The 12,654-nt window shown below is 36.6% G+C and overlaps 1 protein-coding gene across 4 annotated transcripts in view; it reads left to right on the top strand.

Annotated features, from left to right (window-relative positions):
* Positions 1 to 12,654, top strand: part of LOC131160413 (twinkle homolog protein, chloroplastic/mitochondrial) — a 115,075-nt gene that overhangs the window by 32,159 nt on the left and 70,262 nt on the right. For all 4 annotated transcript variants that reach the window (XM_058116074.1, XM_058116076.1, XM_058116077.1 and 1 more), the window contains exon 10: positions 12,587 to 12,634. In XM_058116074.1, the coding sequence (XP_057972057.1) occupies positions 12,587 to 12,634 (48 nt within the window). The remainder of the gene's footprint in view (positions 1 to 12,586; positions 12,635 to 12,654) is intronic.

Below are 12,654 nucleotides of genomic sequence, written 5' to 3'. Positions count from 1 at the left end.
ATTTGGAAAGCTAAAGTTCCTTTTAAGATTAAGCCCTTTCTATGGATAGTGATGTTGGGATAAAATATCAATGACTTGCTTAAAAACCGAAGACTTGACAAGAATTTGTCACTTGATGTATGTGTCATTTGTTTAAAGAGGGAGAGACTTGTCCACATTTGTTTTTACAGTGCTAATTCTCTTGGACCTTTTGGAGTAAGTTGTTTGGTATATATGGAAAGAGTTGGGGCGTGCTTTCACTACAAGAGCGTTTTTGTGCTATGATGTTTAGTGGGTAGAAGTGGAAGGGTAGAAAAGCTTTGTGTCAACTTTCGTTTATGACTCTCTTTTGGTCTATATGGATGGAGAGAAATGCCGGAATGTTCAAGAGCATGTATACTTATATTAACTTGCTTTTGAAATGTTGTGTTTCTTGCGTCATTTCGAATTTCAGTGGATGGGTTCTTTCTTTATTTAGCCATGGCATATTTACACCGAGATTGGGTTGCTTTACTCTTCTAGAGCTATTTTGAGGTTTTGTTTTGGTTTTCTTCTAGTGGGTATTGTATCCTCCCTTTTTCTTTCTTTCTAGAAGAACAAAGAGAATTATGCATGGAAGATAGCCTAAAAAGTGAGGGAAAAAACTAGAGAAAGATGCGTTTGTTACCTGATGATCTTCCTGAAAATGAATAGTATTACATCTTTTCTCAACTTTACAATGTATAAGAGGAAAATACTTATGAATCCTAGAAATAAATTTTTAAGGAGGGTTGCGTTAGATAGTTGATAGTCAACATAAAACTTGTCAAATCTCTATAATATGAATCCATATCGATTAGTCATTGGGGTCTCCCCCACTTATACCACCCTAGTGTAGCAACAAATGGGCAAGGGTGGGCTATCATTGTGTTAAGTGTTCAATTTTACCCAATTATTCAGCATGACATTAGAGCTGATGGTTCAAATTGGGCTCACGTGTTCATGCATGTGATCTTGTGGATGTTGATCTTGAAGAAGAGTAGTGGAATCCTATGGATGCTAATCCTGTAGATGAGTGGACTCACATAGTTTTGTGGAATTTCCCATGGTTGAGTAATGACTCCTAGTTTGTTGCATGACGAGGCTTGCCATGGCTTCTGTTCAAGGGAGAAACAAGGAAAAGATCGTAGAGAATTCCACCTGTGAGTTTGTTCCACACTCGAAAGAATATAGTGAAGGATGGGTGATTTTATACATGGTTGGGCCTAAAACCTAATGACTTAAGCTTTTAGGTCAAAGTTGGTGCTCACCTATATGTATCAAGCTTGTGCGAGGACTCCCTCTGTTCTAAAAAGAAACTGTTGAGAAAACTTGTGAGTTTGCCCTACATTGGAAAAATATAGTGGAGAATGGATGCTTATCTATATGGTTGGGCCCAAGATCTAATTGCTTAAGCTTTTGGATCAAAGTTGGTGCTCGCACATGTATAACAAGTGGTATTAGGGCAAGAGCCGACCTAAATCCTGAGGTCATACCAAAACCAAAATCTAATCAAACCAAAAACAAACCCTAAACCTCAAACCTGTTGCTGTAGAAGGAAAATCTGCACCACCCAAGATTAGAAGCAAAGTTTAGGAGCTGCCGAAACTGTAGTTGCCGGAAATTTCACAATTGGAGAGTGCCACATGCACTGCCATGCATTGGTGCGTGAGAGTGTTTGAGCAAAATTTTTGCTCCCATTTTTTCCAGAATGTTCATGCATCATAATATCAAGTTGTTTGTCATATATTTTGTTCAAAAAATTCAATTTTTTCAATTGTTAACTCGGAACACTTTGTTAATGGTTGTTTGGTACTGTTAGAGCTGTGTGCTGATTTCTTGGGGCTATGTGAAAGATTTTTCATGCCGTGGAAGCCTTATGCTGAATTATATGTGATTTATACGTGGTCGGTCACCTTGTTCATGGTTGTTTTAATTGTTCTGGTTGCTTGGTATGGTTAGTGCTGTGAGTTGGTTTTGGGGGGCTGTGTCTAAGCTTCTTGGTGCTGTGGCAGCCTTGTGCTGGTTTATTTGTGACTCATTCATGGTGGGTGACCTTCTTGGTGGTTGTTTCGATTGTTCCAGTTATAAATCTTGTTATCATTGGTCTAAGTTTGCGAGTGTTGGGATGGAGTCTCCGAATCCCAAAAGTAGTTTCCATCATTAGTCACTTGTTCGAGTAAACCGTTTATTGTGACTATCTTAGAGGAGGAGTATTCCGAGTTTCTACAGTGTCAATCATCTAAACAAGCATCTTATCACATTGCATGTTCAAAAAGGTAATCCTATAGTCTATATGGCATCTGGTATCTCTCCTACTAGTCCTTGGGTTATCATCTCAGCTGCCGCTGACCATATGGTAGGCGTAACCAACTTCTATTTTTGTCCTCCAGCATCCTAAAAATCTACCTCAAGTTACCCTTGCTGATGAGTCCACTACCACAGTTAAGGGTCTAGGAATAGTAAATCCTACTCCATCTATCTTTCTTTTGTTTTGTACATTCCTAAATCCTCTTTCAATCTCATGTCATTTAGTAAACTTACAATATCACTATGTTGTTTTGTAACCTTCTTTCTTGAAGGGTTATTCAGGATTTGAAGGCTAGGAAGACGATTGGCATAGGATGTGGGGTTTATGGACTTTATTACTTTGAGTTGGTTCCCCCCCATTGCTTGCATGACTACTGCCACACCATTTCAAATCCATTGTTGTTTGGTCATCTATCCTTGGACAAGTTGAAACAACTAGTTCCTACACTGAGTTATGTGTCTAATTTTGAGTGAGTCTTGTTAATTGGAAAACATCATTGTGTTCCCTTTGCTTTCCGTTCTCCATATGGGCAATTAGTCCTTTTCATGCTAGTCCATTTCAATGTTTGGGGGCTTAGCCCTGCCACATTGAATTGGGGTTTCGGTAACTTTGTTGCATTTGTCGATGACTACTCCAAGATGACTTGGTTGTTTTTAATGAAAGATTGTTTTGAGTTGTTTAATATCTTTTGTGCCTTCTATTCGCACACAAAAAATTAGTTTGATACGCTACTCAAATTACTTCATAGTGATAATGCAAGGAGTACTTCAAGTACCCAATTCTCTACCTATATGACTAATTCTGGTATGAATGTATGATCCATTAGTCATCTTGTGCACACACTCCATGATGAAGTGGAGTTGTAGAGCAGAAAAATAAACACATTCATTTTTTTTTTTTTTGGTTGAGTAATGCTACGCTCATTGATTGCTCTCTCATCAATTAAATGCCATTCTTTGCCTTCGGTGGTAAAATCCCATATTTAGTTAATTTCCCGAAGGCTCCTTTTTTCTCCTTTCTTGCTCATATATTTGGTTGTGTCTTTTCTCAATCAGTTAACTCGTGGAACGGATAAGTTAGATCTTCGTGTTATCAGATGTATTTTTTTTGGGTGTTCGTATACTCAAAGGGGTTATTGATGTTACATCCTTACTTTACATTGATTCTTTCTTTGCTGATTTCATTTTTTTGGGTCTACCCCATGTTGCAATGGTCCATTCATTTTTGTTGACCTTGATGAGTCCATTCCTTAGTCTTGCCTTCCATATCTTAACCTATTATCTATGCCCAATTTCACTACTTCTTCGTCCAGTTTGAGTCCTTGTTGCTTGGATCATCCCAATTTGTAGGTATACACATGACGACTCAAGGGAGGAGAACCTCCTCCAACTTCTACTTCTGCGCCTCTAGTTTCCTCTTTGGATGATCCTATTTTCCATGATGTTGATCCGCTTATAGCTGTTTAGAAATGTAAACACTTGTACCAAACATCCAATCTCTTATTTTGTTTGTTATGATTTCTCTCATTCTTATATTATTGTTTTGTTAGTACTCTCTCTTTTATTGCTTTTCCAAAATCTAATTTTGAAGCCCTATCTCATGCTGGGTGGAGGAGTGCAATGGTTCAAGAGATGCACACACTACACGATAATGATACTTTGGATTTGGTACGTCTTCCTCTTGATAAGTTTGTGATTGGTTGTTGCTGGGTGAGCAATGTGAAAGTCAATCGTGATGGTGTTGAGTCTCATTTGAAGGCCCGTCTTGTTGTTAAGATGGTCTTAGGACAAGAAATAATGAATTTCATTGGTCTTATGCTCCTTATATAGGCTTCGCAAAAAATCTTAAAAGACAATTTTGGGAAGCCATGGATAGTATTATGCAAGGTTTATCAAGGAAAGAAATTATTCATTGGAGCTGATAGAATGGACACATTGGAAAGGACAATAAAAGTTATGAGATGATACATGGAGGACATGAATATAGAAATAAAAATGAGTTTGGTGATATGATCTTAGAGTTCACCATGCTTCAATATGGTCTTGTTTTGTTGGGAAGTGAGTAAGTAGGCTACTTAAGTTATTTGATTAATTTTATTGAAATGGGATTTTGGGTGAGAGTTTTAGTTCCACCTTCATTACTTCTCTTCCTAAGAAGAGTGGGTTTATCAAGATTGCAGTCGACATGCCTATTAGTTTAGTATCTGGTTTGTAAGATCATCACTAAAGTACTAGCGAATATGTTGAGTGCGGTTTTTGATCAGATCATTTCTAAGTTTCAATGTGCATTTGTTGGGGGTAGATATGTAATGGATGCCTTTTTGATTTCTAACGAGTTAGTGGAGGACTATTGGAGGAGAAAGAAAAAGGCATTCATTTTTAATTGTGTTTTGAGGATGCTAATGATAGAGTAAGTTGGAATTTCTTAGATAGTACTTTCATGAGATGCGGGTTTGGGAGAGATGGTGTTGTTGGAGGAGGGATTTCTTGTTTAATGTTTTCTTTTTGGTTATAGTGAATGGCTAACCTAAATCTAATTTAGTGCCTCGAGGGGCATTGACATTAGACAAGGTGACTCACTCTTCCCTTTTTGTTTGTTTTAGTGGTCATTGTTTTGAGTAGGATGGTTGATAGGGCAGTGGACAAGGGTTTGGTGAAAGTTTTGGAAGGGGGGAGGGATGGGGTGGTGGTTTCACACCTTCATTTTTGGCTAACACCATATTCTTTTTAGATGACCATAGTTCTTCTTTTAGGAATATTTTGAGTCTTATCCATATTTTTGAGGGGATTTATGGGATTAAAATTAACATGGGGAAAAGTGGTCTTGCTACTATAACGTGTTGATTTAGGGAGTTGACTTGAATCATGGGTTGTGGGACTTTAAAATTGGCCCCTGTCTTATTTAGGGGTCCCTCTGGGGGGTAATCCAAGGTTAGTGAACTTTTGGGATTCAGTTGTGGAGAGAATGTCCTAGCTTCTAGATAGCTGGAAGGGGGCTCTTTTTTCTCTTTGGGTGGATTTACTCTTATTCAGGCTTGCCTTTCTTGTATCCCGTTGCATTATTTGTCAATTTTTAAGACTCTTGTGGGGATTGCTAGTAGGGTTGAGAAAATTATGAGAGATTTTCTTTGGTTTGGGGGTTCAGGGTAATAGGCATCATTTGGTGAGTTTTGAGGTTGAGCATAAGTCAAAATTTGAGGGTGGTTTTGGTCTTGGAAATTTGTTGTCTAAAAAAATTGCTCCCTTGACTAAATGGCTTTGGCAGTTCACCTTAGAGGATTCTTCCTTTCGGCATAAAGTCATCAAAAGTAAGTTTGGGCTGAACCAAAACAAGTGGGATACCAATTTGTGATCTAGATGTTCTTTGGAAAGTCCATGGAGATCTATCTCTTATATTTGCCTCCTCTTCATTCCCCATACTAAGTATGTGTTGAGAGGGGGTTCTCATATTTGTTTTTGGAAATACTTTTGGTTGGGGAGTGTTGTTTTGTCCATCTCTTTTCTTTGTCTCATTTGAGCTCAGGCAGAATTAGCATTATTTCTTCTTTTATTGTTAATTCGAGTGGCCCTTTGCCTTCCTGGGATTTTCATTTTCAGAGATCTCTTATTGATAGGGAGATGGGCGAGCTTTCTTTTTTTTTGATATTGTTGAATAGCTATTGTATTCTTTTTGGGAGCGGATAGGCTTTCTTGGTTTTTGGATTCTCTGGGGTGCATTCGTGCAAATCCTTTTGCGAATTCTTGATCTGCTCAAACTATTCTTTCCCTCTCTATAAAATTATATGGAAGGCCAAGGTTCCCCAAAATTCAAGGCTTTTATGTGGTTGGTTGTGCTTAGTAGAGTTGGTGCGAATAACTTGTTGCAGAGTAGGAGACCATTGAAGGCATTTTCTTCAGATGTTTGCGTACTTTGCCATAATAGTTCAGAAAGAGCATTGCATTTATTTCTGCTCTGTGATTTTGCATGGAAAGTGTGGGATAAGTTATTTAGTTTAATGGGAGAAAGCTGGGATTGCGCAAGACAATTGAGCAAAATTTGGAACTTTCCCATGTTACTTTTGGAAGGGGAGAGGACCGGGCAGCACTATAGAAATGCGCTTATTTTGCAGTAATGTGTGTTTTGTGGTTGGAATGTAATGAGTATATTTTTTCAGGGAAGAAGTTGAAATTTTTGCTGGTTTGGGAGAAGATTCATTAGCTAGAGTCGCTTTGGTGTGTTGACTATGGGTACTTTAAAGGAGTGATCTTCTGGGATATTCAATGGGATTGGCTTACTTCCTGACATGGTTTCGGTGTTCTGTTTTTTTATTTTTTTATTTTTTGTTATGTTTTCTCTATTTTTCCTTTCTGGTTTGTTCCAGATTTTTTCTAGGAGAATGTCTTATTCTCCATTTTGTATATTCCTAATCTTCTAATGAAATTTCTTCGTTTGTTATTTTAAAAAAAAGAGAGAAGAACACTTCATAACCTTCAAGAGAGGACCAAATAAAAATAAAAATATATATTTTTCTTAATTAGGAGGGTACATCATTTAGGGATTGTGAAGTTATCTTGTCATGGTTTAACCACACAGCATAGTTCTAGTATTAGATATATGTACTTAAAAATGGAAGAGAAAAAATAACTTGAATCAATGCAAGAGAACTAGGTGGTGGAATTGGGAGAAAATAAAATAAAAGTTAAAGATAAAATGATCAAAGATGGTGATTGGACATTAGGGGATAGTGTGGATGCAAGCACTCATTAGAGTAGGATAGCTAGCTCTATTAAAAAAGATAGCAAAGAAGTTTCTAGGTGAATCTAGATGAATCTAGAGGAAGATTCCCAGCTAGTAAAGAAAGTTGCTGGGTTCATGATGTCCTAAAAGACAAAGACAAAAAGAATTTGGTATAAACTATAGAAATAATATAGAAACAAGGAAAAGTTTGAAAAGTGTAAAGAGACAAAAGAAAGATGCAGAAGAGGCCGTTAGTGAAGCAAAACATAGAGCATCTAATAATTTATATACTAGATTCGATGCAAAAAACGAAAAGATAAATATTTAAACTTGTTAGTGCTAGAGAAAGAAAGAGTAAGGACTCAATTAATGTAAAATGTATAAAAAATGGGAATGACAGTGTCTTGGTTAAGGAAGAAGACATAAAAGAAAGATGGTGAAGTTACTTCAATAAGCTATTTAATGAAAACCAAGTAGAAAGCTTAAACTTAGACTTGACAAATGAGGAAAATTCTAAAAAATTGTGAGATTTGTTCACTAAATTAGAGTTAATTAAGTTAAACTTGTAATAAAAAAAAATGAAAAATGGAAAAGATATAGGACTGGATGACCTCCCAATTGACGTTTGGAAATGCCTTGGTGATAACGAAATTAAATGGTTGACTAATTTATTTAACTCAATTACAAACTAGAAAATGCCGGACAAATGGAGGAAAAACATATTAATACTTATGAAAAAAATAAAGGAGATTCAAAATTGTAATGACTAATGTGGAAGTAAACTTACTAGTGGAGACCCATGTGATGCACGGGATCTTTGACTATTTAATTTGTTAAACACTGCGCAATGTACGCGTTTACATATTATTATAAAATATATGATTTAAAACTAATAAAAATAAATTGTAAATGTTTATAGTTTATTTTTACTATTTCCCATTTGATTTGCTCATTTAATTTAATTAATCAATAATTAAAAGGAAAATGCTATCCTTTGTGAAAATTTTACGAACAATGCACCATGAATCCAATGTAATGCAGTTTTTGATGCTACACAATAATCATTTGAGCCTAATATGTACCGCCCAAAAGAGCAATACAGCAAATACTAACAGCAGCATTATTAAAAACATGTTGTTATCACACTATCAACTCATTTTGTGTACCTTAAACTGCATGTTATTTTGAATGAAAAATACACTAATAGTGTACAATTTTTATAGAATTAAATTGACCTATTTAGGATATATTATAAACAAGACATGCGATTGATTAATCTATATATACACCATTGCATTTGATGAATGTGTTTCTTTTTGAAAAGGGAGGCTCATGGCATTCCAAAAAATACCATTGGCACTTCACATTTATTTTATCATGAATTAAATGACAATTTTACTCCACGAATTTTCACTTTGTAGGTGAATTTTTTTTTATTTTAAAAAAGAGAGGACAAGTTCATCATTTTATTGGGAAAATCAAGAGAAAGATTGTCATTTGATACATAAAAAAAATAAATGGAGGGTAATATTTGAGCTTATTGGGTTGCTTGGGGTAGACAAATTGGTTTAGCAAGTGGCTTTTGACTATTGTTATTAGACGTGAGTAGGATGAACATAGGATTGAAGAGTTGAAGTGGATCAAAGCTTAAAATGTGTTGGCGACTAGTTGGTAACACCTCACAACAAATGGAGAATAAATGCCAACATAGGAATCTTGTGTACACAGAAAGATTAATACTCTTTTAATCATTGTTTAGATAAATTGAATACCCTTTAAGTGATAGGGGGTCTTTTCCTTCTAACCGTAAGCTTAATCTCCACCATGTCGACAACAAGAATGTTTCTCCCTTGGGCGTTGGGGGGGGGGGGTGTGGTTATGATGATGATAAGGTAGATGCTTCTTTGGGGTATTCAGGTTACTCTAGAACTAGTAATGGTATCCTTCCCCTTCTTACTTAGCCTTGTCTTGACTCTAATACTTTATACCAATGGGAGGATTCTTGTAGGGTGGAGGGCTATGAGTTTAGCTTTGAGGGAGGTGAGAGAAACTTTAAAGAATTGCACGAACTCCTAAAAAATATGGGCTTGAAACTAGTAGACCCCTCACCCCTTAGGAAAGGAGGTGAGGTGGGTTTAAGCCCCATAACCTACGAGAGAAAGGAGAAGAAAGTTTAGAAAGAACTGAGAAAATTGGTTTCCTCTATTAATTATTTATTTATTTATTTTTTTGGGGGGCGGGAAGGGGATAAGGGAGGGTGAAAAGCAGGTTAAGATATGAAGATTATTAGTTGGAATATGAGAAGTCTCGGGGGTGTGAGGAAAAGGAGCCTGATGAAGGAAGTGTTGTCTAAGTACTCCTTGGACATTGTTTTTGATTCAAGAAACTAAATAGAGATGATCAATCAAGGGATAATTACGAGCATTTGGGGTGATAGATGTAGGGAATGGGACTGCTTACCCTTTCAAGGTGCCTCTGTGGTGTTCTAGTTGTGTGGGAACTTCTCACCATCTGTAAAATGGATAATTTAATGGGGTTCTTTTTTCCTTTTTTGTTTTTATCGAAGTGAAAAGGAGGGGCCAATGGTGGGTATCCTTTGCGTATGGTCCTCCTAGACCATCTCTTAGGAGTGCCTTTAGGATGAGCTCTATTACATTTTTGAGTTTTGCTCACCTAAGTGGTTAGTGGGAGGGGATTCTTTTTTAATGCGGTTAGGTTTGTGGGAGGGAAGGCGGAGGGGGGGGGCGCTAGAGTGGTGACTAGTAGGCTAGATAGATTTATGGTCTGTAGTGATTCGGTGGAAGAATTCTCTAACCTTTCTCGAATAGTTCTTCCGAGACCTACTTTTGATCATGTCCCTATTATTTTAGAATCATGCTTCTTTTAAGCCCTTGGTGAGGAGCTCATGGGAAGAGGACATTGGGAGGGATCAGGAAGGCTTTAGGTTTACGAGGAAGTTGAAACGTTTGAAGGAGACTAAAAATTTGGAATAAAGACGTGTTTGGGGATTTTAGAATTAGAAAATTCATTATCTTAGACGAGCTGGATTTTTTGGATAGAAGGAAGAGGAGACTAAGCTTTTGGAGAGTGAGGAGGAAAAAAAGGATCTCTCTAAAGAATGAATTGGAAGAGGTGTTTTTTTAGGAAGTGAGGAGGTGGAGACACCAAATTTAAATGGGTCAGAGAAGGAGACTGTAATACTGACTTCTTCCATAGGCTAGCAAATGGAAAAATGAGGATAATTTTGACTAGAGAGTTGGAGGTGCGGGGAGGGAGAATGATTAATGATCCTGATTGAATAGCTTCTGAGGTCTCAAAATTTTTTGATAATCTTATTTTGAGGAATAGATTTGTAGACTGAGGGGTTAGAGTTGAATCCCGTCACTAGGGATCATATGCTTTGGTTAGAGAGACCTTTTGAGGAAGAGGAGGTGAGGGGGATGGAGGGGGATAAGGCTTCAGGTCTGGATGGTTTTAATTTGGCTTTTTTCCAAGATTGTTGAGATACCATTAAGGATGACTTGCTTAAAGTCTTTGCTGAATTTTATAGGAATAGGATTCTGAGTAAAAGCATTAATTCCACGTTTATCACCCTTGTGCCTAAGAAATCAAGGTCTAGTAAGATAGAGGAATTCAGACCCATTAGTCTAGTTTCTAGTGTTTATAAGATTATGACCAAAGTTCTAGCTAATATGCTGAGTGTGGTGCTTGATAAGACTATTTCTACAACTTATACTGCTTTTGTTTGTTTTGGGGGGGGGGGGGGGACTAGTGAATGCCATTTTGAAGTTGTTTCTACAACTTATACTGCTTTTCGTTTGAAGTTTTTGGAAGAAGGAAAGATAGCGCTGTTCTTTGGAAAAGCAGTATATTTGCTGTGCTGTGAGGATCATGTTGGAGTGTAATGCACAGATTTTGTCAGGGGAAAAAAATTAAATTGGCATCTGGTGTGGGAAAAATTCATTACTTGGCCTTTTTATGGTGCGTTGGCTTTGGATGCTTTAGGGAGCGAGCTTTTGGAAATTCAGCAAGAGTGGAGGAATTTTTTGCTTTGGTATGTCATAGTATTTATTTGTTTTTTCTGTTTTTTTTTTTTGAATTTTTACAGAATTTTGATGGTAGATATCGTATTCTCTTCTTTGTAAAATCTTCTCTTATTAATGAAATCTCTTCTTTGGCTATTAAAAAATAAATGTAGGGTGCTAATGGTATTTTATTTTTGGGAGTGTCAATAGCCCTTCCTTATGAAAAGAGCCCAATCAATAGTTCTTTAAATTGTGTGGGTCCTTAGAATTAAAATGATTCCAAGATGTATGGGAAATGAGTGAAATAAAAGCATGTTTGGAATTGTGTGGAGGCGTTATAATAGATATCTTATTTGTTATTTATTTATTTAATTGTTCAAAGAAGTCTTGACTCTTGATTGGTTCTAATTTTATTATTTTTTTTAAATTCAAAATCACAAGAAATTAGGATTGGGGTTTTAGGGGCCATAGAGAGGCCCTTATTCTGCTTATATATTTAAATGAGTCATGCAATGGGGCTGTGGGAAAGGGTAATTGAACAGAGACTAAGATTAAAAATGAGGGTCTTGAAATTAATTTGGTTTAATGTTTGTGAGATCGTCTGCAGAAGCTATATGTGCTTTAACAAGATTAATGGATTAGTATAGAGAAAAGAAGATGGACTTGCATATGGTTTTTATTGACTTAGAAAAAGTGATACTCGATAGGGTAACTAGATGATTCCTCCTATCTTTCCCCAAGCTGAACCATAATAAATCTCTCATTGTGCTCTCAAATCTCTGTGTAATACGAACAGTCAAAATGTAAATAGGAATGCTTGAAAGACAAGCCCTAGGAAGAGTGATGCAACCCCCCACTCTGAGATATAAAGGCCTTCTTCCAACCCTCTAATATTTTACCCATGTGGTCCACCATAGGATCCCAAAAATATGTAGATCCAGGATTACCCACCTAAAGGAAGATCTAGTAAGTCAAAAAGGCCAAGCCAAAACCAAAGAAGCAGTTTGAGAACTAAAATCCCCAATCTCATGATCCATGTTAATTTCTGCTGAACCAGTACTCATATTAGTCATCAAACCTGAAATTTACCGAAAGATTTTCAACAAAGCAAGCACATTCTCCATTTTCGTAACATTATCCTCTGAAATGAAAATAGTATCAATGTATCATATGAAAACTGAATATGGGTAACATCTGCACCAGTGCACCAAAGCAACCAACCTAAACCCCTTTAATAAACCCTAATCCTTGGGTATGTAAAGCTATCCTAACACATCCACCTCTACTGTAAACTAGAATTTGGACAAAGTGTATTCTTAATTTATTTCCCTCAAACCACCCATAACTGTTCTTTCCTTCTGTAATACCTATCCATAAAATCTTAACACCCACTGTCAAAAGCTTTTTCAAAATCCAACCTAAGAACCACTTGCTTATCTACCCTTCTAGCATTTGCTATGGCTTTGTTAGCAATGAATGGCATAAGAATAAATCTATTGGATCTGATGCTCCTTTCATGTATTTTTTGTGAAGCTAGGATACGAAGTATCGTTATCTGTGGAACTGCAGGGAGTACCTAAAGAAGGTTAGTACAAGTTGGTAACT

This window comes from Malania oleifera, chromosome 7 (assembly GCF_029873635.1).
Source record: "Malania oleifera isolate guangnan ecotype guangnan chromosome 7, ASM2987363v1, whole genome shotgun sequence".
Taxonomy (NCBI): domain Eukaryota; kingdom Viridiplantae; phylum Streptophyta; class Magnoliopsida; order Santalales; family Ximeniaceae; genus Malania; species Malania oleifera.
The sequence above is the reverse complement of the archived record's forward strand: the minus strand, read 5'-3'. Positions and strand labels throughout refer to the sequence as shown.